Source organism: Micropterus salmoides, unplaced genomic scaffold (assembly GCF_014851395.1).
Source record: "Micropterus salmoides isolate LMB-PRFRI ecotype aquatic unplaced genomic scaffold, ASM1485139v1 Ms_hic_scaffold_4, whole genome shotgun sequence".
Classification (NCBI taxonomy): domain Eukaryota; kingdom Metazoa; phylum Chordata; class Actinopteri; order Centrarchiformes; family Centrarchidae; genus Micropterus; species Micropterus salmoides.
Window position 1 is genome coordinate 14,834,270 of NW_024043372.1, and position 27,971 is coordinate 14,862,240.

A 27,971-nucleotide genomic window follows, 5' to 3' on the forward strand; every position below is an offset into this window, starting at 1 on the left:
ATTACGCTATATATGATTGATATTTTCTGCAGTACACATTCATATTTCCCCCCAGTGCTTAATCAATTGTCATTACCCTGCCAAGTACAGAAAGAAGAGGATAGTTAATGTGCACATAGCTGCACCCTTGGAGAACTGTCAATCACCAATCATCTATCTGCATTACTAATGACATGCCTCATGTTGCCCTTGGGGTTGGGGGGGTCTGATTTATGGCAACACATTCATATGTTCACATGTGCAGGCCATCACTAAGGAGTGACATTTTCTATGACAATCATGAAAGATGAATCAAAGGCTTGTTTGCAGGGAAAATAGGACTGAAGTGACCAGAGGTGCTTTCTTCCCCTGAACATGTGCTTACTCAGCTTTCACAGCATCAGTCACATGACCTGTAGCCGTCAGGATGACATCGTCTTGTACAGAGTTTCTTTAAAGGCACACGTATATTCACCGCTCCCTGTATGATTGTGACTGTGAAGCTCATGCTGACCTATATCTGTGTAAATCCATCCAGACCATGGCATTTGCTTGTCAGTTAGCAAATGCTGTTGGGCTAAAGGCTAGTATTAATAATGGATGGCCAAATCACTCCTTGGCAAAGATACCCAAATAAATACATACACCGCAGGAGTATAGGTCAATACAGTATAATAGAGTATGCTGCATATTGATAACGGCAGCAATGTAAAATGTCATTCAAATTGTCAAATCAATTTAAGTTTGAACTTTAACCTACTGTAACTTAATTACTTTACACATCATCAGGACGCCCATTTATCCATGTCCTTGGTGAATTACACTTTTAAGTTGGTCATTCAGATTTTTATAAGCATATTATAAGTAAAACCCTAAATTGCAAATTTGTTATCACACTATGATTGCGACACTCTTGTAAAATTAGCAAAACCTGCATTTCTTTATTGTGGCATCACTCCTTTGGTTGTACAGACAAAAAGTCTGTGACAGCTGCACTACTTTGTATTTTTCCAAGTTGCAGCCACTTCATCCATAACAGAACAGTTAAAGTCTAGAAAGCTTCTTTTTGTTTAGCAGTGATGGATAATTTATGTTTGAAACACAGTACAATGACAGCTCTCAGAAATCAGTGGATACAGTAGACCTACTAATGACTGGGGAAAAAAGCTGACATATTCTTTAAAACCCAGTTGTGAAAGCAATTGAAAGTGATTCCCAGCCACTGTCTGACTGGCCATTTTAGCAGCAGATCATAAAGATGAAAGCAACTTCATCTGCCTCAGCATCCTCTGGTGACTACGACAATTACAGTAGTATGGCAGAAGGCAGCCAGGAGGGAGCCACGCTGAGAGGAGAGTCTTTGTTTGGCTGTGGCCTGTCATATGGTCTGTTTGTTTCCATCTAAGACCATTCTCTGAATCTACCCCTGGTGTAAACACAAGCTAGCTCCACAATTATTCATAATTCAGGAGACATATTCAGCAAGTGGCAAACAAAAATTAGTAATACAGATGCTCTATTTACTTTATCACTGTGATCTCACTTATGGAGTAATTCACCGAGTATAATGTAGTTTATTACACACAGCGAAATGTAGGATTTTACCAAAAAAATTAAATATTTATTTGTTTTCATGTTTTTTAAAATTTTCCATACATTTGCAAGTTAAGGTCAACATTGAAAAGGTTGTGGATATCAGGTGGATGTGACCAGTCCATTAACCCTCTCCCTCTCAGTTAGACACAACCATCCTGTTGTCACTAATTGCCCCTCCCTCCCCCAAAGCAAAATCAAATGTTTCAGGATATAAAATGAATTGAACATATAGTACACATTCACACACAAATCTGGAATGAAAATTGGCTCCCTGGAGGACAAAGCTGGCCACCAGCCAATTCCATGAAACAGTAATTTTTCTTAAATCACTGTTGCGGTTTGTGCCTTATTGCCTTACAATTGGCTGTGGAGAGGGTATGAAAAGAAATTGTTAACACGCAATTGTCCTCATTTTGTGACCTCCAAAAAACACTTTATAAATCACTAAAATACAGCAAATGTATGTCAGTCTCAACCATTCAGATTGAACTGGCAGCTCTTTTCTTCTGCAATGCCTGCACTCTTTCTATTTGCCTCTGCTTTTCATCTATCTGTCTTAAGTTGGTTATTTTACAAAAGTGGTCATAGAAAATAAATACAAATATTTTCTAGAACGTAATTTTTATATGACCCAGATTTCACCTCCGCACCAGTATTTTCTGGCCACTGCAGTCCTTCTTTCCTTCTGTCTTCCATGCATGTTATCTCTCATTCTTTTCATAATGTCCTCCTCCCTTTACTTTTACTTTAGCACTTCAGCAGAGTTCACTGCAGTTACCATAGTGATCATGATGTAAATAAATAAATAAATAACTACATAAAAACAAATAAATACATAAATATTTCCTCCTCAAATAAATACATGTTTGTTAGACAGTTTGCCTTGGCATGATTAAACCCCTACCTACGTAATGTTGATACTCTGAACTCATAGCTCTCTCGTAGTCCTTCAGACTAAATATCAGTTCTGGGGACTGGATAGCTCTTTCTTTACTCTTTCTCATGTCATCGCCAGAGCTTTCATGCTTAAGTCCGAAAACTCACAAAAAACAGTGTCAGAAGTCAAAGTTCGACTCTCTGTGATTTTTCTTTCAAAGAAATAAAGAAGTGGCGCTCTGTCTTTAAGGAGTACACAGTGCTGGCTCTGATGATCTCAGTAGAGTGCCAGAGGGTGAGTAGAGGAGGCAGAGAAAAAGAAACAGGAGGAGGGAGTTTAAAAGTCTCTCTGCAGAGGAGAAGCTGTGCTAGGACCCTTCCTCTTCAGGGTTTCCTGGAGCATAGTAACCTGCGAGTTGCCTGAAACGTGGTCCCCAGTCGCTGAGGTAGGAAAAATCCTGCTCCGACGTGGTGGACAGAGTGTGGATGGAGCTGAGTGAAAGCGCTGGTGAACTGGTGCCCTCAAAGGCGTAAGTCTGGAAGGAGTCGTACGGTGGTACTGACAGGTCAGCATCTGCCTGTTCCACCTTCTTTCGGATGTAGCCTTTGAATAGGGAGAAGTCAGCTGCCGCTGCTGCAGCTCCCTCTGCACCAGCACTCACCCGGCTAGCCTGTATCCACTGCGGCAGTGAGCGGATGTCCGAGCCAGAGTCACAGCTCTTGGCTTCAGGGAAGTCATAGAGGTTCCGCAGGGCACTCATGTCGTATGCCTGAGTGTCCTGCTCTCCTCCACCCTCGTCATTGTACTTTATGACGTTGTCCCTCATATCCTCCTCATCCTCCGCCATCCTCTGGCCCTTCCTGTGGCGTTTCAGGGTCAGGATCAGCAAGACAAGCACTGATGGTGAAGGAGAAAGAACAAGACAAAGAGAGGGAGAAAGACCATCATTGTAATTACACGCTATTGGTCAAATGCATATAGGTTAATTGTGCAAGTTTACAAAGAAAACCTTGATATTCTTAAGTGTTGGCACATTTCGCAACCTCAAGTTGTGACACAACACAACATAAAGGTTAAATATGAATTTGTCAGATCAACTTGAACAATAGCATGAGATAAAAGCCAGGAGAAAGATAGTTTCCCATTTAAGGGATTACAGCAAGTGTTTTGATACCAATGGTTTTAACTCTCAGATTTAGAGTTGTCAGGACTAGTTTAAAGAACATACATGCAAAAATGGAATTCCTCTTCACCTTGCTAAGAATAATGACATACCACACCCAGATTCAAATAATTCAATACTAAAAACAACTGTTCTAAATAAAGTAATTGCACTATATGTGTACATACTGTATAGGGCTGCACATCACACATGTGTGATGAATTTGCACATACTTTTAATGGCAAAGTTTCTAACTACTCCCATTGTAACTTTGCTTTCACCTCTCAGGGCAAAGGCACAGCAGGGGAAGATAATATATTATCATGTTTTACATTTCAAATGCATGAGCATTGATTTTTTCGCAATCCTGATTGCCTTTCCCAGAAATATGATTCAAAAGGCCTAATGGAGACCAGTCTGTTTATCAATACTCATCCAAGTCGAGTGAAACGAAGACTTTGTGGTTCCTTGACTACATAAAACCAGAGGCAACCACCTACAAAGAGAAAGAAATACCTCAGAAAGTTAAGTTTGGATAAAAAAAGGGGAAACAATTGGATCACGTTATAGAGTAGTGAGACAAGAGGAAAACAAAGGCTGTATGCGCAGATAAATCAATGAGGCTTTAATTTCAGCTTAGTTATTTTAATTACTGCCTAAATTTGTGATTAGACATGTCTCACTTAGCTCAGACACCCACCCCCTGACTCCACCATCCCTCCTTGGGGCTGCACTCTCCACCAGACTTGTCTCAGACTTGCAGCAACATCAAATGTCATTTTCAGTGATGATAAAAACATATTACAGGCAGTTATGAATGAATTACGCACACTGAGAAATATGAGAAAGATAATTAAAAACTCATTTTAATAGTCTTATAGATTAACAACAATCAAGCCTATTTTAAATCATCCAATTAATAAACAAAGAAGAATGTGGACGAGGATTGGTGTATAAGTACCGGGTAAATACTCTCAAATTGTCATTGTCATAATTTTATTAATATTATCCAGAAATGTATTTATTAAATCAAAAGGTCAACAAGGTGGGGTTTTACCTTCAGGCAAAGGAAAAGTTACAAACAGCTGGACCAGAAAGTGAGCCTGTACAACTACAGTTTAAGAGCTCAATATTAATTTGAATACCTTTTATTCTTTTGCACTGCGTGAATTCACATTAGCTAGTAGTAGTATTTGTTTCCTCATCTATGATGGATAACTGATCAAAATAAATGTGAGTCTTTCCAGAAGATGTTTATTTCTGTTCTCCTACATCACAATAGCATTTGAATTAGTAAAGAGTTAGTTGGCGTGTGTTTTTTAAACTGGCCATTTGATAATTGTTGTACATGCTGAGAAATAATTACGGTAATATTGGTGATAAAAATCAGGCTTATTATTAAAGGATTTCTGTGATTAAAAAAAAGTAGATGGTAATCAGATGTAGAGATGGAAATGTTTGTCCTCGGTTATTGAGTTTTGATTGGCAGCAGGATGTGTTTCCTGTGGCCAGTCAGCTATGGACTACGTTACTGTGTAACAGTGGAAAGAAACTCTTTGTCTTCCTCTTAGCAGGGACAATGAGCAACGACTCTAAAAGGGATGCCAGTGAAAGGACATTTAGATAGATCATTAACCAGTAGGCGCCATGCATCTTCTGGAACAGATAGCCTGTTACCTAAAACAAATGCCTACAAGCCCACAGAGATAAAAAGACTATAAATTATAATGAGACTTTTGCTGTCTGGGATGGCACATATTGTTTGATGGGCTGAACCCACCAGAACACCCATCCATACATTGTGAAAATGAGATATGCCCACATCGTTTCACAGTCAAACTAGATCAGTGTCAAGCCTTTATGTGATGTGTACAGGAAATTCACATATGTTAAAGCAAGTATATTATTATGCATGAAAAAAGACCATGGACAAATGCACTCTTTCAAAATGACCTTGGAAGTCAGGATGTGTGTATAAAACACCATGTTTCACCATGTAGTCTTTTCTTTCTCCTGAGCAAAGTGCAAAATCTGTTTCAAGCATATAATCTGTACAAATGACTTGTTGCTGCTCCCAGTAATTGTCTTCATTTGGTGTAAATGGCCTAAAAACTAACTTGCGGAGTGAAAACGCCCCGTGTGTTCCTTGCCTAAAGAGCTGTGCCAGCCTGAAGAGCCTTGCTGATCTTGAATGGGGATTTTATGCAGTATCTCTGACTGATAATGTACATTAGTTCTCCTCTTGCATTGTTTACTGGGCTCCATTGGGAAAGCAGTGTCTGTAACCATTGTGTTTATTCTTCTCCTCCTTGAATGGGGCGAATTAATTGCCACGGGGTTGAGGAAGCAGTCATGGTTTGTGGTAAATTGAGGCGCACACCGCCATGCATACTAAACAAGTGCCAAGACAATTACGCTAAATTCACACTAATGAGGAGAATAATAGGAGGTAGAAAACTTGATGCTGTGAACTACCCTATACGTGCAGATCGGCTACTTCTTCCGTAAATAGTATTGAAGGAGCATGTGACCGTATGTGGCAAAGACGATCAGATAACCTCACTTCTGAAAAACCCTTCCTCACTTATCACATGTGAATGTTGCTGCTTATTAGGTACACATATGCTTGAACCGTAAGCTATTGAAAACCTATTTAACTTGGAGATTGGCACACCCAGGCAATGTTAATACAATGCCATGTACAGAATTTAACTTTGTAGGAAGCATATGTACCTGTGTATAGACGCCTCCTATACATACAAAGCTGGTCCCCATGTGTACAGATGTTGCGATACGCTTTCCAGCCAAGACGGTTAATTTACCCTTGGGCTGCGTTGGTTTCCCCCCCACCCAGGAGTTCATCACAAGCAGATGGGAGGTAATTGGAATGGATGCATGCAGATGCTGCGACGCAGTGGAATGGATTCATCACATCAGGCCTTTAAATGAACTGATGGAGGGACTGTTTGTTTGTAAGGTAATTAGGCAGAAATTTGTTTTCATTTTTCTCATCAACCAACAATTGATGTAATAGAGGTGGTCCAGCCTCTGGAGAGAGGGAGAGCTGGCTGGCTGGTTAGGTGTGTGCGCAGACAGAGCGTGTGTGTATGTGTGTGTGTGTGTGTGAAAACATGGTGCACACAGTAATTGCGCATTGAGAGAACGGATTGCACTGCAGTTAATAGGTGAGGAGTGATTTGTCTAAGCATGTGGATGTGTGCTTAGCATTCAGGAGCAGACACATACTAAATCTGCGCATGTGTGCACATGGTAAGTAAAACAGGAACAGGGAAAGTGTAATGTGCAGTCGATAAGATTGCTGCCACATGCCTCGCTCCCGTATGTTATTCACACCACATGATAGTTGTGAAAACACTGCTCATGCCCCTGATCCCAAACCCTGCAGCCCTAAGGTTTTTTTGTCCACATGATGACTGTCAGAAGCCAGACTTAGCCTGTCCTTCAGTGCTTTGATGAGGCGTGTTCAGTCCATTTTCTACCAGTCAGTATGAGTCACTCAAAGTGGCATGGATTTAGCGCCGATTAGAGTCACTGACACTATTGGAATCATCATTGCATTAGTGAAATCAAAATAGTACAAAACATGACATAATACCAAAAGCATCACTTTCTTTAGCATATGTATGCTACTCTGTGTAATGTATGTTTCATCCAAGTTGCCAAGGCTGCAATGAAAAAAAAAAAAAATCTTTGTACCATGTAACTCTATTTTTCTGCAGTGTCTAGCTTTCCACAAATTTAAAGGCCAGAGAACTGTTTGCAACTCAGGTCTTTGAGGGGATGTCATCTAGCCCAGAATACCAAAACAACGATATGCAGGCAAACAGTTTTTTTTTATAGCCAGCAGAGGTTGCCTCAGATTTGTACACAACATTTTTGTTGAGGCTTTTAAAACCATGATGAATAAATGATGCTCTGCTTTTGAAGTTCACTTCAGTAGGACGTTTGGTTAATGGAGGCAGAGTTTTAACAACTCTCATTAGAGAAGCTCTTAAAAGAAATATATAGCAATGTTAGTCACAGTTAAAGCTGCCTGATGTCACATCATCCATCATTCACTGCCTGCACAATGTAAAACGTGTATAGGCGCGAGCGGGGGAGACAAAACACTGTGACAGCGTTGTCGTTTCTTTCTGTCACTGAGGAGTTAGATGATAAGATGTAAAGCGGGGAGGGGGGGCGGGGGGTAACTCATAAAATTTTCAGATATGACAATACTAAACCTCTTCGGTCTCTGAGAGGGTGAGAGTGTGCGTGCATGTGTATGTTAGGGTGTGCATGTGTGACCTGAGTGTATAAAAATCAAAGACTGTCTGGAAAGCCTTGTCTATTTAAAGCTTGCTGCTCCAGATGTATACAAGTGCTGAGGCAGCTCTTTTGGCTGTTTGCTCTCTCTCTAACCACTCCCATTCATTCCATCTCCGTCTGTGTTCTGAGGATCAAAGTGGCTTGATATCATTCATAAACCCAGGCATCATCTATGCTCCTGTCTAAACAAAAGCTTTTTCCACATAAAAGCAGCAACAAAATGTTCAACAGGATAGCTGCTCATGGAAGAAAGATGAAAAAGCGATTTTGTTTTCTATGTCATTCGTCAAAGTTTTTCTGCCACTGCATGTGCAACTGTATTCGTGAAATACAGATAACCTAAAAGTGGTCTATCCCTTAAAAGACACATGCTTGGTCGTATGATTTTGTGAGCAGAGGGCATGGAGTGGTGTCTTTAGGTGCAGCCCTCATGCTTTCCTTTTTACTAGTACATCCCACTATTGAAAGTGACCTGGTGGTCCTGCTGGAGTAATTGATCTTAGCACTGACCCCAGAAAGGAATTACCAATAAATTGTGCCTATCCATCCATTTAGCCATCTATTCATCTCCACATACATACTGTACATCTACTTACCTATAAGGATGAGCATGCAGACCAGCAGTGCTATAAGTGCCCCAGGGCTGAGAGCAGCACTCATTGCATAGGCTGTGGCATTGCAGGACTGGATGGCTCCCTCTGTGTTGCAAAAATAAAGAGAGGCATTTACTGTACAGATTCAACACTAGTTATGACTCAGTTCAGTGGACAAGGATTAGGCAGTGTTTTATCAAGAGAATAAGCTGTGGTTTTAGCATGCATATATTATATTTTCACTCATCTTAAATCACTGTTTGTCTGGGATTTGGGGCCATTTGTCTGCAGATTTGTGGCCTTGTTTTATTTGTTACTCCATAAATATAAGCTGATAAGACCTGTTTGCTGATGAAAACAATGGCATGTGGATGACCTTTTAGTACTGCTGCTGCAGATGCACAAGGTGACAGTGATGATAATGTTAGTAATGGTGCAGCTCCTCCAGTAGCACTCACCTGTGTCGCAGCCACAAACATGAATGGTCAGGGTGCCCGTGGAGCTGAGGGAGGGAGGCCCTTTGTCAACCACCAGGATAGGCAGGAAGTACACATTCTGCTCATAGCGGTTAAAGCCTGACCGCTGGGTTCGGATGCCAGCTGTGTTGTCTGAGTGGGCGGTGTGAGTGTATTGGGGGAGACATGGTAAAACAGAGAATTACACAAAAGACACTTAAAATATGAAGATCAAAGCCCCTTTGTCTGCTCACCGATGTCTGTTTTTTTTTACCAGGGTGCAGTAGAATTGATCAATCTCCATCCAGTGAGTGCTTTTATTACTCTTATTGTTTTGTCTCCTTTGAACTCAAGACTGTACTGATGGAAAATGTAGTGATTTGACATGACAATGTAAGATGTTTGCCATTTGATAAAAAAATAACAATGAAAATAACTTTGCAAGAAAATAGTTGCAAGTGCTAAAGTGGTAAAGAAAAGGACAAAAGTACCAACCTTGTTATACATAGTCTGAATAAATCTTTTGTTACAATGCATAGTTCAAGGACTCCAGGCAAAGAGTGTCAGGATTGTCAAGTTTAACTTGGGGTTGAATGATTTCACCGGGGGAAGTGAACTGCTTCTGAGCTATTAACATTTATCATGTGTTTACAAAAACAGGAGAAGAAAATGCGTGAGAGAGCCACTATTTGAAATTAAACTTCACCGCTGTATATTTGAGCCCTCTCCTGGAGACACAGATAAATGTAATGCAGAATACAGGATGAGGCTTTGACAAATAGAGTCAGAGAAGCTTTGTGGGTAGACTTGCACAGAGGATAAGCAATCCATCTCTCAGAACATATATCACCGTTATCCATGTCACCTCAGAGCTTCTCTGGCACGAGTAGAACAATCTTCATGTTAGCGTTTATGTAGGGGATGTTACGCCCCTGAGTTTGTCCTTTTGACTTTTACGCAGCATTCTCTTCCTAGAAAAAAAATATTCTCTCTAAGACATATGCATACATATAGACTACATGTGTATACAGGCATCTGTAATTTTATATCAAAACAATAAATTTGAAAGGTTGGCCATACATAAAGTTTGATCAGACACCTTTTTCTTAAAGTAGTAAATTAAGTAATTGTTGTTTGCCCTTGTTGGAACAAATAGGTGAAGTGACAACTCTGAACTGAGAAAAAAAAAATATATATATATATATATATAATTTTTTTTCTCTTCTCCATCCAGATTGACATTCGGGACTATATCTGATGACAGCCAAGCCAGCAGCTCTGTGAGGCTGTGCCTTGGCACAGCGGTGCTTTGCTCTAAATGCTAATGTCAGCATTCTCACACTATCAACATGCTGACGTTCAGCAGGTATAATGTTTTCCATGCTCACCATTTTAGTTTAGCATGCACACATTTGCTAATTAGCACTAAACACAGGTGGAAAGTCAGGGGATCACCAAAATCATTTGTATTAATTTTCTGGGGACCATTGATATCTGTACACATTTTCATGGCAATCCATCCAATACCTTTTAAGGTATTTCAGTCTTAACCAAAGACGTGGACTGACCAACAGAATGACACTGCCATCTCCAGAGCCACACTGCTGGCATGACTTTTTTCTGAATGCTGAAATACTTTAATAATTAACAGTCATTCTTGATGCGCTATTTCTGAAACCATTAACACTTGTAGCCAGTGTGCCAAACTGAATGCACGTTCTCTGCTTTAGACAACTTTAAACACAACTCGCTGCTTTACACTCAGTTTGCAATTCAATAACACACCGTAAATATTATTATATTTTGCTACACTATTCCGCCAACTGGCATTTCACATTGACACAAGTGAAAACACTTTTTTAGTGCTTGAGCACTAACACGTGAATAGGCCGCAGGTAAAAAAGTTTGGCTTGCAATGGAGGCTTTAGAGGGGACAGAATTAGAGGAGGAAGAGAAGGAAATGGACAAGGAGAAGAAAGAAGAAAATGATGAGGAGTTGAAGAAGTGAGAGGAGGAGAGGGCAGGATAAAGTAGGATGTGGCAGAAGGAGAGGACCAGGAAGGGGAAGAGGGAGGGAAGTTAGGGACATAACTGATGAAGTCAGGGCAACTGTGGTTGACCATATTGTCAACCATGGGATGAGCTTCAGGGAGGCTGGCAACAAATTCTACCAAATCTGAGACGCTATACCATTGCAGGTATCATCTGGTTATTTTGAAATGAGAAGTGGCAAGTAACTGTAAGTGCTGTATACAGCACTGGTACTGGTTCAGTAATATGCACTGTAATGATAAGAATCTGTCACCACTGTAAAACCAATCAAATGTTACAGAATTGCAAAAAAAACCCAGCCTAGAGCCAGAGATCAACATTGCCAATATGGTCATTGCAAATAACTGCATCACACTTAAAGAACTACAGAACAACATAGTGGCTGATAACACAGTGTTCCAAAACATCAACAGAGTGAGTCTCTCTGCATTGAATAATGTAGCTGTACAGAGTCCCTTTCAAAATAAATTCTATTCATATAAAACAAGTGAGGAACACACATCCATACTTTACATTTACAATTGGGCAGTTGTATGTATGTGAGTTTACATGCATGACAAAACTTTAGTGCAAACTGATATGCCCTACACACAGAAAACACAAAGGCCACAAGTTTTCATTTTTCATTAGCTGCTACTTCGAGTGCTTACTCAAAGACGTTTGTGTGTACTGTCATGATGCAAAAACACATTTTTAAAAGAGGTTGAAGGGTTTTGCAAGAATTGTTTTGCTGAACTAAGTTTCAAAAATTGCGCCTAAACAATCAGAAAAAAATGTACAAACAACTGGTTTCAAGGTTACAGTAAGGTTGACTGCTGGAAGGAAACGAGATGCACACAGCAGCAGTCACTTACTTCAGCCAAAAATGCCCAGGCCGAATTTTTGTCCCAGTCTAATATAAAGTATATAAAGAATAGGATTGCTATAGCGACTTTGTGTGGCTGTTGTACTGCAAAATATGACTCCTCTTATGTTATATCACTTTAGCTTTGCCATTCATGCTTTGTCAATGTATCCCGCAGTGGTGCGTCTGCAGTAAGGTGTTTGAAATGTCGGTCACTAACCAAACCACAAAAAAATATAATAAGTGATACAAAACCTGCTGAGTTTTTTCAGCTTCATATCATGAGATTTCTTTTAAAGCTCGACTAGGGGACAACATGAGTTTGAAGATTTATGTCAATTATTTCATATGACAACAAAGTTTATTTGGTAAAGATGATGTTTTGCTCTACAGACTGCCAGCACTGACTTAAAAGAATTTAGCAACATGGGGGGAAAAAATACCTTTTTCATCATTGTGTGTCAAGCATGGAAACAGAACGCAATGTGAGGCCGTGATGGGGGAAAAAGTGACAGATTGAAAGTGACAGGTTGACAAATGTGTCCATGAAGAGACACCAGAGTGGAAGAAGGAGGGTGGGAGGATAAAAAGTCTGTGTGGGGTTTTGTTTGTCTATACACAGGGTCTATAGGGGTTTTTGTGTTTGTGAATACAAATATTTTTAAACAGATGTGTGTATTTGTGGGAGTGTATGTTTGTATGTGTTGGGGAAATGGGGCAGGAGGTATAGCATTTACATCTAAGCATGAATATACTTTGATTATTATTGGTCTACCTAAAAACCTGCATTTCACACAAAAGTAGACTTCACACTGTGTGTGTGTGTGTGTGTGTGTGTGTGTGTGTGCATGCATGCGCGCATTTATGTGTAGAGGAGAGAAAGAAAGAGCTAGATGGACACTTCTGTCATACTTCTTCCTTCCTGTTTATGCACGTGTGTGTACAGTATGTGTGTGTACATTACGCGAGGCTTGTGTTGTGTGTGAATCCATTCATGTGAGCGGGACTGCAGCAGACCTCGCTGCCTACACACGGTGACATTTCCCTGGCTCGGGCTGCTCCCCTGACATTTTCCTGGTGTCAGATCAATCTTGGTTTAGCCAGATGTCACATTCACTGAAGTACACATCTCTAAACGAGGGCTCTGCAAGCATGTTTGCAAAAGCACAGATAAGCATGAAAAACATGTATTCCCGACAAATGAAAGTCATCACTGGCGGGAACAGTGATATTAATGTTTTTTTACATTGTGCAGATGCGTATAAATGTTGTGTTTTTGCAGAATGCCATTTTCCCGATGACACTTGAGAAAATGATGTAAGCTGTTGACATTCTATTTAAGAGGAATCAAGAAAATCTTATGTTAAACAAAGTGTTCAAAACAGAAATATATGAAAAATGACATTCATATAAAATGTTACTGCAGTAGGGAAAAAATATCATCTTATCATTGCAGTTAATATAGTCAAATTGACTGTAAAACTTTATTTTGCAAGTACAGAGTATATCTGATATGGAGTGGCAGGAAACACTTTCTAATAATTTTACTCTGCTTTGAGGACCAGAACAGGTGTTGTTTATCCAAAAATAATAATAAAAAAAATCTGCCTGCCTGATTATCAGTCGCATGCCAAGTAAAAAGAAATTTGCTACTTTGCATTCACATAGAAAAAGCCTCCTGCCATTATCAAAATCGTCTGGTAGTGTACTCCATGAATTGTCTTATTTAAAAATGTCAACCATCTGGCACCTAAATTAGGTAACTAAGACACAGGAACTATTGGTTAGAATTTTGACAAAGTTTTTGGAGCTGCAGTCTTTTAAACTCAATATTCAATCATTTCACCAAACACACACACATTGCCTATTACTCTGGTAAATAGTGACATCATCTTAAATTCTTCCATCTTTGTGAGCTTCATCATAACTTTGAACATTTGTCAGTCAAAAATAGTTTTGCTGCACTGTTGCACACAAAATGTTCACACCCACACACACAAAATATAACAACTGGCCTTAGAGACTCCTGCTTGTTATTATACCCCAATTATACCCCAAAAATCTAATTATGCTGTAATTTTTATGCAATAACCCCAATATAAGACCTTTGCCGTCTCACCTTTGGCATCCCGCAGGATGAAGTGTCGATTGCTGGAGGCTTCAGGGTCCAAGGTGAAGAAGAAGTGATGTTCAGACTGTGGCTCGTCTCTATCCACCGCACTGATGGTGTGAATTAGCTGAGGAAAGAGCACCAAAAGCAGATGATGAAATGAATGGACAAGAAGGAAAAGAAACAGGTTAGATTTTCTACTCAGATCCACTGAATAGGAACAAGAAAATGAATATGAAAAGCACTTTACACTTTACATTTCAAATGCCTCTTTCATGAGTGAGAGAGTGAGGTGGAGCAAGTATACTTGGATGCAACAGACTCAAAAGGCTTCCTATGAAAGTGCAGTTCAAAGGGGGTACAGTCACAAGAAGATAACAACTTCTTTTTCCAGAAGGTTGACTAAGCAATATAAAAAATGTCATAAAGTTAGAAATGCAAAACTATCATAAAATGCCTCACTAAAAAAAAGCTTTTTTTGAACAGTAAAGGACAGAGATATTCTGTGGGGCTGCCATATTTTTTTCTAAGAAGGAGCAAAGTCAAAATGCTAATGTGCAGAGGAACAGTAAGAAAGACACAGAGAGTCAGTGAGGGTGTAGTCCTCCAATCTAATGTAATAGTGATCCACATTCAAAGATAAAACTCAACTGTGATCCAATTTTGAGAACTCTGCATGGACACAAGGTGAGACAGGATACACTGTCAGATGAACAGACATCAAACATCTCCTGGAGATCCTTTCACCTAAACACAGGCCTCTCAGTGACAATTCATCCTTTCTATTAATCTGCAGCCAGTGTCAAACCAAAAGCTGATAAATGATATTTTCACATCACATCTGTTGGCCGTTTCCCCCTCTGCTGGCACAGTACATGCGAGTCCACATATTTCTTATCATTTTGATTTTCTTCGCCTTTGTTTACTGCATAATCTAAAAAACAAAAAACAAAAATCTACTCTTTAATGTAGTTCAATAACATAAAGTAGAAAAGTTGCAGACAACATACAGTGCAGTACAAGAGTGAAATGTGTTCTAAAAGAAATAAAAAATCTTTACATGAATGGTAAGAAGGCAGTAGACCGACGGCAGAGCATCATGATGAGCCAGGCTCATAGATGTTTCGTCTTAAAAGCTAACTAACTTGAATCCTCTTGTGGTATTATATTACATTACTGTGAAAACTGTTATATGTAATATATAGTCCAATACTATAATCTTTAATCAGTCTGATGGTGCTTTGAATGATGCTTGCTTGCCTTGAGTTAATGAAAGCTATGTATAAAATATCTTTACATTTTGCCTGTGAATATGTTGCCAAGAGCTTGAGATTTCGCCTACCTGGCTTTTCTTTTCAGTTGAAATAATAGATCTATTCTTTTAATTTGATTTTCTTGATTTTCCCACAATATTTATGTGAGTATTGTTTGCGGGTGGGAAATATGAAGTCTCAATGCTGTAAAGGAAGTGAGTTGGTTTTCATTCATGGCAAGGGAAACCCTAACAAAGCTCTGTGAAATGATTTTCACAGAGCTGGTCTAATTTTCCTAAAGCCTATCAAAAATAATAAAATGATATGTACTCCCTAATTGACAAGTTATACCTTATTTGTTTAATTCCAGGCTAACTGTTTCAAGTCATATGTGGAACGGACAAACATGAGAGAGATCACGATATTGTCATCTAACTCTCCACCTCAAAGTGATTGAACGTATTTCCCAAAATGTCAACTATTCCTTTATAGTCAATTTTGAACAATCAAGAAAAGCTTTATAACTAAATGAGTGACACACATGATTAGTACACATGATTAAAATACATTCTGAAAATGTAGTTTTTTACCAAGCATGCATCTGGTGTGTTGTCTGTCACAGAATGCAGTAGACACGAAGCACATATGGCAAATGTGATTTTGTCAATAACACTATAATTGTTTTTATCCTGGTTTACAGGAAAAGCTGAGTGCTGCCACTGACTTTGTGGAAGCTCATTTCCCTTCTTTTCTGTCTTGGCCATTTTGATAGCTTATGTGTTTGTTCGGCAACAGCTCATCCCCTTCCTGACAGATTTTGCAAGTATGTATAGCAAAACTCCCATTGCACACACAGTTGTTCTCACTTGCCTATTCTTACTCTACACAAAGGCCTTTCTTGGAAAACATCTTTCTGAATGTTCAATGAGTCACATGATGAGGAATCAGAACACATTAAAGTGGATAGGGAGGCTTTATTGAGAGATTTTAAAACATGACTCTATAAGTTGTGAATAGCTGGGAAAAGACACAGAGAGAGTCAATCTCTCTAACCTCCACTACTGATTTTTTCATTTTTGTACCTTGTAGGATCCCCAAGTTCATTCTTATTTGGAAGTTTGAGAAATACTAATACTTTTGTTTTTGTCAAGCTAATGTCCCAATAAATGTTTTTTTTCCTGTTAAGGAAAAGTTTAATTGCACAGTCCACCCCCGCCTCCACCCACTTCTGTTTCAAATCGACACATAAACACACGCAGGTGAACTGCTCAGAAGCACTGTTAGAAATCAGCAGCGACGCACATGACAAACAACCCCCTGAACTACCATTAAGTGAGACATTTCTCAGAATGATTAAAGCAGGATGTTCGATGGCTGTGATTCCTCTGTCTGGTCTCACAAAAGCTTACAATGTCAGATAAGATCGAGGGAAATATATCAAGCCATTACTCAGCTGTTACAGTAGCAGTCTCCTCTTTAAGGGGCAGGATACTTATAAAATGTTAAACATGGCTTTGTTTACTGGACTGAACTCTTCCTCTGTGTATCTTTTCTCCTCCACCTCTCTGTCTCTTCAGCCTGCTCTCTGTATTCATCACTGTGGTTTCCGTTTCCTCTGATTCCTTGTCCTTCACATTTATCTTCTCCAAAGTATCTCCCTCTCATTCTTGTCATTTCTGGAAAAATTTGCCCCTTATTTATCATCCACCTGAAAATTGATTATTCAAACAATAATACTGTAGACATACTCCACACCTTTCTCGCACATGTGCTTTAATGTGTGATATTTAAGCTCATGTTGCCTGTCTTTGTGAGACAGCCTCATTCATTTACAGCTTTGCACACAACTCTGAATTATGAGCCTGAGCGGTAGCTATGCATTACTGTGACTAAGCTACTGCCGAGCACACTTCCGGGCCACAATTGTACCTTCACAATAAACAGCTTCACAGCACTGACATTGCATCACAGACCCAGAACAGGCTTAGTCATACCCACAGCTCAAAGAGGCTGTTCGGGATAATATGGCTTACTTTGTAATTACAAAATGCTACGGCATGATTTCAGGGTAAGTCGCATGCTTCTTCATTCGCGTGCTGCAAAATCTGCACTCGAGAAACACACAAAAACACATGGAAATGAACCAGGAATTACTGCCCGCATTACTACAATTGTGGAGAATGCCATTACATCTTTAATCTTAACCGTGGTCCAGATTGCTAGAGTTTCAGAAACTTTGATGCCTTTTATTGCTTTTGAGAATGCGGCCCTAATTCTTGCAAATTTGGAAAAGATGTGCTAAAGATGTAATGCCAAGATGCAACCTAATGAGTTACAAGATATTGCAGTAGCAAAATAAATGGCTGTAATGCTGTCCAGGTTGCATTTATCTTTGTTTTGTTGAGTTTTTATTACACAAAACACCCCGTTTTCCAAAAAGACTAAAAATACCACTGAAACTAATAAAAACTAAGCATTTTCAAAAACTAGAAAAAATAAACTGAATAAGCAAATCTGCTATAAAAACTAATTAAAACTAAAGTGAACTTGAAAAAAAAAAAAAAAAACATAAGTAGTTAAAAATTTGATATTTATTAACATATCAGAACTAATGTTCATACTGTATTGAATAAACATGCCAAATGTTTAATGCTGATGTTTTTCAAATGGACAGTCTACAATAGTCATGTTTGGCAACTAATATATGATTAAGGTACCATATTTTCAAAGTTAGGCCACCACTTTGCTAAGAGTTAAGAGCTACACTTCCTGGCCACTTTATCAGGTACACACAAGGTGTTGGAAACATTCCTCAGAGACTTTGGTCCATATTCACATGATAGCATCATGCAGTTGCTGCAGATTTGTCAACTGCGAATCTCCCGTTCCACCACATCCCAAAGGTGCTCTATTGGATTGAGATGTGGTGACTGTGGAGGCCACTGGAGTACAATGAACCCATTGTTATGCTCAAAACAAAACAGTTTGAGATGATCTGAGCTAATAAAATGGCCAGTGTGTGTATACACCAGCTGTGTATGATGTGCGTTAAAACCTACATGTTAATACATGTATTGTATTCACTGGCAGTTGCTGGGTCAGGATACGCCAATGTCCTGTTTCCCAGTATCGAGGTACAGCAGTGCTCCAGAAACGGTGCAATTTTATCACATTTTCTACCTGGATTGGCACATCCTGACTACAGTTCCTTAACATCATTCAGTGTGTGCTGTGGGTGTCAGAACACACGGCCAGTGTTCTTCCCCGTCATGGTTAGGGTTAGATAAACACTACACTACTTCCTGCTCTGGCTCTGGTCATTACCAATAAGCACAAGTTGCTGATGCATAGTAGTGGCATAAGAATGATATTTGTTCAAATTTGCCACATCACTTCATGACTAACTCACATGACAAGTTAAGTCTCAATATTGCAATATACACACAAGAATCAACTAAATTATCATATGATGGCGTTTGAGGAAATATAACCAAATATCAACAAACAGCAAACAGTGTACATTTAAATCTCCAGATGTACTTTCCAGCTTGTTTGAAAGCAGAAAAGGAAGTAGGGCACAGGCTAAACAACCCACAAAGGGGCTAACAACTTCAGAGAAATGTAGTAGTTCTTTGTAGGAGTTAACTATTTTAACTGCATTCGACTTCTTTACATGCATTTGTTCTGACACATAAACACATGATCATTGGGATAAAGCAAAGACTACCACTCAACCAGGCAATCTGGAGTGATCTATGAAAAATACAACTGAGTTTGCTGTATGCCAAAACAGGCCTGATCTTATCTTCTCATTATTCTTTGAAGCCCTTTCACTTTTATTTTCAGTCTGAAGGTAAAAGAATGACGAGCAATGAGAAGACACTTAAGGCAAAAGCTTTATTATCAGCTGAGGGATGAATATACTTGAATCTTTAAAGAAATATGAACAGTAGTGAAGATGTAGTAAGTGAGCCATGATCTGCATCCTGTTACTGTGCCCTCAGCAGGGGGACTCTCAGGCTGCATCTCGGGTTGAATGCAAACTGCTTAGGGGGAGAGAGAGAGAGAGAGAGAGACAGAGAGTGAAGCAAGAGAGGGAAATGAGAGAGGAGGAGAGCGAGCGTGTGGGAGTTTATCGAGCAGCTAGCAAAGCTCCCTCAAGCACAATCACCTAATTAGATTTCTATCTAGCAGTCCCCTTTCCTGACCCCCTTAAATCTCTTGCATCTCTGGAAAGCTAGAAGGGGAGACTTTCCCAAAAGTACATCCCATCTACACTAGTTGTGTCTGAAAGGTCAAGGTTGTGAGCGGGAGGAGCCTTTCTCATTCAGAGCAGAAATCAACCATTTCACGATGGCAGTGAAACACAACTACTTAAAATGGACTGAGAGAGGTTCATCTGTGAAGCATTGATTTACTATAAGCTTCAGAGTTGACACATCCATTATTTTCAGCGGTCAAAAGCATCCCCGTGATGTCCAGTCGAGCGTTAAAATGTCTCATTGCATTGCTCTGAACTTGATGCAATTTTTGGGTGCCAAAAAAATAAAATTTTATTTATTAATTTATGAAAGCCTAAATTGGCATGTCAGTGTGGCATGGAAACAGTAGCTAAAATCTCTATTTAGAAATGTAATTAATGTCTAGAGCAAGGTTATTATAGTTGTGTATTTTTAACTAGTTATGTTTTTATTTTGTTTTCAAGTTCAGTTTAGTTTTAATTAGTTTTTATAGCAGATTTGCTAGTTCAGTTTATTTTTTATTTTTTAAAAAAGGTTAGTTTTTATTAGATTCAGTGGTATTTTTAGTCTTTTTGGAAAACGGGTGTTTTGTGTAATAAAAACTCAACAAAACATCATACATTTTTAAAACATGTATACACTTAGGACTGATGAACAACCATCCACAAAAGACAACTGTAAAAGCTGTGTATCAGCTGCCACAGCTAAGAAATTGGAAGATTGGAGTTCATATCTACCCAAAATACTAGACTTATGTAGGCCCTATGAAATAAATTGACAAAGACGAAAACTAAAGACATTTAATCTATGATGTTATACATGTTAAGGGCAGCTAGCACCTCCTTGTGGTTCCTTTAAGACTGCTGTCAGCTGAATGTCATTGCTGTGTTGGTTAATTGTTGAAAAACACTGTAAGAAAGCAAGTTGATGAAGACAAACAAGTAAACAGCCCTCAACTTTACTTCCACGTCTCACTCATCATTTAACCCTTTCAGTGTCTAAGACATCTGTTTAGCTATCTGTCACCTTGTGTAGAGCCACACAAGCAGTGGACAGGATATATGAATTTAGTTAGTTTTGCAAACAGACAATACAGTTTCAGTTTGTTCTTGTTTTTTGTAAAGCCTAATTTTTAGACGAGTTAGAGTCTATATATAATACACATGGGTAAACAATCTATGTTACACTACCTTTTATGGGGATGAAGCTAGCCAGTGTTCACACATGGTCAATGTGCTCCTGAGGACATAACTGATGCCGGGCTATGGACGCATCAAAACCGTGGCGGAGCTGTAACGTGCCATAGCCGGAGTCAGTGGATTCCTGCTGTCAGGCAGTCAGTAAGTCAGGAATAGAGTTTTGCATATATAGCGGTCCCGCTTTGCTGTGGTCCAGCCAAAAGTATTGTTGGAAACAGTAAATATTCCAGTCTCTCTAGTCTAGCTGGTTTGTCTGATTCAGTCCTAACATTTGAGATACAAAAGGAAGAGACGATTTGTGAGTAGAACAGATGACTCACTGAGTCTCCTACTCATGAAATACTGTCTGAGTATGTCTGTTTTTTTCCTCGTCTGTGTTGGTTTGCTTCTTTTACTCACTTCTGTTGTATGTCTTATGTGTGTGTGTGTGTGTGTGTGCTTGTTTTTGTATGTTTTTATTCTGTTGGCGCAGCGGGTGAGTAAGAGTTGCACTCACATGTTGTGATGTGATGTGTATGTGTTTCAGACAGGCTTAACATTTAGCTATTTCAAACGGACTCTCCAGGGGTTGGAGGTTGGCAGTGCCGTGGCCAAACTGAGGTGATCTGTCGCAGTGACCCACTCAGCTAGCTGTGAGACGGCATGGTAGAGCTGACAGGCCTCCATTACCCCAGGCCATACTTAATATTTGGCTTTCCACCCAGCCTTTTTTTCTGCACATCTGGCACTATATGATATCTGTCCCTCTGCATTTAGTCAGATAAATACCACGAGGTGGGCGAGGAATGGGTTGAGAGGCGAAGATTGTGTTCTCGTATCATTCAGTGAGGTTCAGCAGATTGTGAAAACTGGAAAATCAGGACATGGATCCAGAATGGTAGAATGGAGGGATTTTAATCTATAATTTCAATAACATCAGTAAACTAAGATTTGTATTATTTATGTCTGTTCAAAAACATGACTGAATGGTCATACTGTAGTTAAACTGTATCACATCTTAAAATCTTGAAGGCCCATTTAGAAACTGGGTGTTTTGAGCACAGTGATCTGTATGGCACCAAATTGCTCCACTGCTGGATTTGTTAATGTGAATTTACTTCTAATATGATAATTATATGTTTGCACTTCATAAATCGCATCACACTGTTAACCCAGAGTAACTGCAACAACTAAAACAGCAGGATATGGTAAAATCTTTCTTCTGACTGACTCAAGTCTTGACTCAAAGTGTATGAGAGAGAAACAGTTTTAAGGAATAATTGATTTTTATTAAAGCTGTATTAACAATAGAAAAGCAATAGACACAGGGTTTGTCTTATGTCATGTTACATGTTTAGCTCAAATTGTGCTCAAGTTTTAAAAACTCGGAAAGATGCTTATTGTGAATCAGCACACTTTAAATTTCCTTTTTATATCTTGAAAGTGAGGTCCAGTTTGTAAAGTGGCATTCTCAGTCCTTCCTGAAAGGGTTGTTTGAGGATTAAGGCCCTTAAGGTAAGGCCTGAGTTAGTTTATAGGGCTAGAGAATACATTCCAGTTGATGAAGGTCCTCAAAAGCATAGCAGTTAGTGTGCGTGCATGTGTGCGTGCGTGTGTGTGTGCACGTGTGTGTTTGTGGTGCGAACAGTAGTTTGAGGGCCAAAGCAAAGAACAGTAGGATGCTGGTTCTTTGCCTTGCTTTACGCAATGATTGCTAATTAGACAAGAACTCCTTCCAGACAAATCCTGAGTACATTCCAAAGACACGGAAAAATCTGAACAGAAAAAAAACATTTGCAGTATTTTGGCTTTGTTTTGAATTTATAGCATTTCTAAAATGAAACACATTAAAGAGGTGGATATAAATACATTTACTGTGCAGCTGAACCTGTAACTGATACTCTAGAAAATGATTATGAATGCATTTCTTTTTGGCATGGTTGAGCACATGTGTTTTACATTATAACATGAATCCAATCTGTATTTACCATGTGCCTTTTTTCCTTGCATTTCGCTCTTGCATTCTGTTTCACTGTGAAGTGACTTATTCTGCTTTCTCTCTCCATCCCTGAACATCGATCTGCATAAGACCTTAGAAGGCCGTGTAAATCAAAGGTGAGAAGCTATTTAACACTTTGTGTCATGGCTCTGGCTTGAACTGTTTCCCCAAGCAAAAGCTGCTTAGCCTGTGTCACCCATTTTTTATTTACTTCTCAGCCAACCCCTCCCCCTCCCCCTCCCTCCACATGCATTTTCCCTCTAAATACAAACAAAATAGGTTGTGTTGCCAACTCTCAAATGGGATCAAACCCAACCGCGGTTAAAAGGCTTAGGTTAATCTGATTTTCTCTGTGGTTCCACCGAAAGCTAGACCTGAGCCAAGGAGCTGACACGCCACGAACGAGACTGGGTGATAACACAGCACACAACAGGAGACAATGGAACGCTCCTCATTACCTTAGTAAACCGGGGGTTGATCTGACATATTAAGAGTGTGACAGTGAACGCTGTGTGTACACAGCATGTGTGTGGGTGTGTGCATGCATGTCTTTATTTCATTGCAGCCTGCGTCTCTGCAGGGACAGCCATGTATGATTGTGTTTATTATATAATTTGTGGTAAACAGAAAGCAAGCAGATTCTGCTGAGACAGACAAACAGACAGGCAGACAAGATGAATGCATTGATGGTTATGTAGTGAAAGGTTCTTTGTATGCAGATGAGAGGTCAGTCCAAACAATGTCACTGTGAAAACAATTTTATGCCCCCACGATGCAATATTTACACACAAACACACAAAGAACAATAACATATAAAATAACACAAACACATGACGTGCTAACTTGTGTTTTCACAGAAAGAACACCACACAGTGTACAGTATGGTATATGCCTTGTTCTTCCGTTGACAGCGTGATTAAATGACTTAGCTATAAAGTAAATAAGTTTACTTATAATTAGCCATCAAGTCCTGCTATCAATTAAGTGATAGTCATAATGCCTCAAGTGGGTTTTAGCTGGTTTGCAATTTCAACACAGAACTAAAAGACCACTCTTCTGTGAAACGTTTTGAATCTCATGCCATGCAATTGGACAAAAATCACAGGTGTTATGTTTGCTCTAATAAATTCTGCCAGTGTAGCAGACCAATAAAGAAGATGAAACAGGCTAGACACTGAACAAAGCAGCCATAACCATTCTGAACTTCAGATTTCCTTTTCACAGAGGCCAGATTAACTAAGCAAAGTGCGTGTTCTCTGGGTCCGAAGGCACATGCATAATAGAAAAGAAGGGCAGCTCGCTAGCATTTTACGTCTATTCCAGGTGAAAGAAGAATGTACTTAATTATGCCTATTTCCAAGAGCTGCTGCCCTGTCCAAGTTTCAAAATTGATTAACAACATTCTGGGGAGCTGAAACAAAATTGAAGCTCATTTTACATGCAAACATCTGCTGGCTGATGGTTATATCTCTGGGCTCCTCCTTTGGCAGCTTATTTTACTGAATAAATAAGTGCATCCTGGGAAGCAGCAGACATCAAAGTGCTTCAACATATCAGGCAACAGGCCTCTGCTTCAATAGAGACCTCCCATTTTGACCCCTGAATTTATATTTTAAGGTAAGAGAACACCGTACAAAATCTTAGAATCTCAGAAACAGGTCCAAATGTAAATTTTTCAGTTGCAGTCTCTGTCTTCATCATGCGGTTTGTCACTGCTAGTGTATAGACCAACAGACCTGCTTTCAGATAAAAAGACAATGAGATAAGATTTAATGTCACATTCTTGAACATTATTAGTTTTATCCCAAACACCTAATGAACACGGTTCTATACAAGGCTGGGCACTGACAATAATTATATTCATATATTTGTGAAATGTTGATTGAAGATGTTCTTTCAGTGGGATAGGACATTGGCTTTATCCTCTGCTTTACCCTAATTTGAGTTTGAAATGTACACTTGGTGATTTTACACCAGGCCTGTATTGAAGCCTGGCAATGGCACAGTCCAGTTTATGTGGACTACTCAAATATATTTCTGATTATAATAAAATAAGTTGTGCTGAAACTGTAAATGTATTGTATGATTCAATAAAGAGAGAATGTACAACAGCTAACAACAGATCATGAATTAGGCTGGCATTGTTGACATGCTGCCTCGTGACAAACCTAAATACATGCCTATCTAGTGTCGACTTCTGCCCCTACTGTATGTATCATGAAGTCAAAAGTATGACTATGCATGCATTTATGTAATTTTGTTTATAAATAATAGCATAATGGCAAAATTAAACCTTGATCAGTATATTTGCTTGTGTGTGCCCTTGCAGGTGTGTGAGTTAGTGGCAGAAAGCCACTCCGTGCTGCAGTGGCAGAATGAAGAGAAGTATATATCTTCTTTGATCCAAATGCCTGGACCTACAGTGCATGTATATGACGTCTGCCTCATGTCATTTCACAAAGAACAGCGTGTTGGTGTTCCTTCGACAAGACACAAATAAAAGAAACAGAGCAAGCGCTAGCTTTGATGTGGCCAAATTGCTCTGATCGGACAGTTGCCAAACAAGTCGATTACCTCTCAAGAGACCAAAGGGTATGAGAGAAGGGACGAGTGCCAGCGCCGCTGATTTGCTTAGAGTATTGTGAATTAGACTTCTGCTTGCAAAGCTATTTTTTTTGGTTCAGCCTTATACACCCTGTCATTACCTAAACTTTTATTGGTCCCCCTTTAGTAGAGAAGTATGTATGATATATGAGTTATTCATTAGTCAGTTGATTTACTCATTCACTTCCCTCTCTGAGCTGGAAGGCCAACAATAGAAAGGCTCTATCCTTGCCATTAATCAGAAAAGAAAATCATACAACTGCTCTCAGCACCAGGGTAGACACAGAAAATCCCCGGGCCCAAAACATTTCCTTCACAATACTAACTCCATTTTTCAAAGGTAAAGATGCAGTGACTGACAACAACTAGTGGAAACCAGTTTTTTATATTATTCTGAAAATAACATGGAGGAGAAAATTGTTTCCCCCGTGCCCCCCAGTGGTTACCCCTGAGGCTGAAAATGAGCGTTAGAAAGCCTTTGACCCAAGGCTAACACATTTTCATTCAATCTCAGAAGCCGACTCCTGCAGGGCTCTCCACAACACCATACAAAAAGAGAGATTCAAAAACTGAGAGGAAAGAAATGAATGAAAATGAACAGAAATTGTCAGATATTGCCTGTCATTTGTCCGCTCCTTCTAGATAAGACATAAATACAGAAAAAACATAGACATTCAGACAGACATAGAAATAGCTAAAGTGATACAATGTCCAATCCCTTTCTTTGGTTTTTAATTACAGTGTGAAATATTTCACTGCATTTCTCTTCAATAAAAACCTTTTCCTTTACAATGCTGGGAGCCAGCAATGATCTTTTTGCTGGAAGACTAATCATCTCTGTGTGATTAGGAGCTGAAGGTTAATGTGGGCTCTCGCAGATGGGAGATGGAGCGAGGTGGGAGTGAGGGAGATCAGACCAGACAATGTTCTAGAAAGGCGCAGGCGGGTGCCTTTGCAGAGGCACAGGGGGGCTATAAGTGGTTAAGAGTCTGTGGATCAAGGGGAGGAGAGGCCTAAGCCTCATTACTCATGTAAATGCAGCTTCCAGCGTGGAGGCCCCACTTTAAAGCCTTGCTTTTTTAATTATTCCTTTGCTCTACACATGATAATTGGGTCTAACTCGGCCCAGGGCCTGTTGACTATGTAAGGAGAATAAAACACCCTAATGACTTTGTCCATTTTTAATGGTGATCAGTGGAAAGATTGGGCCTTCTATTGGATTGGAAATAACCATGGTATTGACTTTTTGTCTTGATTTTTCAGACTCCCACTGTTTGATTGGTGCTTGTAATGATGTACATAAAATTATTCTGGAATTGAATGTTGTCACCTGTTTGCCATTTAGGAATTAGTGTTAATCTGTGCAAAGTGCTGTATCACTGTTTTTGTGGCATAGTTTAACAATAAAATACGTACCAGGATAAGTAGAACTGCATTTCTCTGGGATGCTTTTGTAGCAGTAAAAATAACTGATGATTGATGTCTTTCATGAAGAACTTTTTAAATGGCACGCAGAAATGTCATATAAACTGTGTATCCATTCTAATGTGAATTCCCCAGATGTATTTTGTTTAAACAACCACATTGCTGACATAGACAGAAATCCAATATTGAAATCAATATTAATCCTACTGACTTTTAATCTGCATCCAGCATGAAAAAACAGAGAAAATAAATATATTATTTGGATTACAGTTTGTTTCTAGCTCTCTTTCTGACACTTTTTGGGAAATGGTGCCTTTTCCCAAAAGCTGAGTTATAAATTGCCTTCGGTTTGAAGTGTCAGAGAGATAATAGTGTGCAATTGAAAACGATCCAAACCAGTATTATGGAAATAATAAGGCAGTTATAGAAAGACAAGACACTGGCTGGTGCAAACGACTGGGACAACAAATCAATACAGAAATATCTGTGATAAAATGTTCCCAACTCAGGGTTGACTTACTGGCTTTTTCTGAAGCTTTTGACCATATGCTAGAGCCTTCTTCAGCAAGTGGAACTTGCTCAGGTGACATCATGAAGAAGGCTCTGGTATATGGTTGAAAGGTCTGAAAAAAGCCAGTATGTTAACCTTGAATTTAAAATATTCTATCACACATACTGTATGTGTTCCCAAGGCCGAGAATGAATCTCTCAACATTGGGATATGTGAAGCCAGAGACCATGCTGCTATTTGTGACTCACCAATTTAGTCTAAATCAAATGAGGTCACAGAACACAGGACATTGGTTCTCAGTATCATTGATGTTGATCCAAACAGTTCTTCTGTCTAACAGTATTTTCAGGGGAGACTGCCTGCCTGAGTAGGGGTAAGATAAACCACTTCTATAAACATGGCTTTATGAAATAGAGACTAGTGACAATTAAGAATAGTAATCACATAATCACATACTTCTTCCTAAAGTGGTATTGTGATTTATGTGTATAATCCAAAATCATTGATGTTCCGATATATTACCCACAGAGTGCACTTCAGCTCACTTCACCTCAATAAGAGCTTTGGGTTTTGAACACCAAAAAATGTGTCGTGTTTAGTGCTGGGCAACGATAACATTTTTCAATCGTGATTAATCGTGTGATTTTCTGCGATTAATCACATAGCTATGCGCAAAATTGAATAATGAATTCTAAAGTAGTGTATTGCCCACTTTTAAGTTAAATGTACTGCTAGATAAACAAAAGTGCAATAACATGTGCAT

General features: G+C 39.3%; 1 protein-coding gene across 1 annotated transcript in view; it reads right to left on the reverse strand.

Annotated features, from left to right (window-relative positions):
- Positions 1 to 818: 818 nt before the first annotated feature.
- LOC119885429 (cadherin-22-like) overlaps positions 819 to 27,971 on the reverse strand; it is a 163,512-nt gene continuing 136,359 nt past the window's right edge. Inside the window, exons 11-14 of the mRNA XM_038695468.1 lie at positions 14,007 to 14,124; positions 8,995 to 9,144; positions 8,540 to 8,641; positions 819 to 3,349 (exon numbers count right to left, since the gene is read on the reverse strand). Of these exons, the coding sequence (XP_038551396.1) occupies positions 2,820 to 3,349; positions 8,540 to 8,641; positions 8,995 to 9,144; positions 14,007 to 14,124 (900 nt within the window). The 3' untranslated portion in view covers positions 819 to 2,819. The remainder of the gene's footprint in view (positions 3,350 to 8,539; positions 8,642 to 8,994; positions 9,145 to 14,006; positions 14,125 to 27,971) is intronic.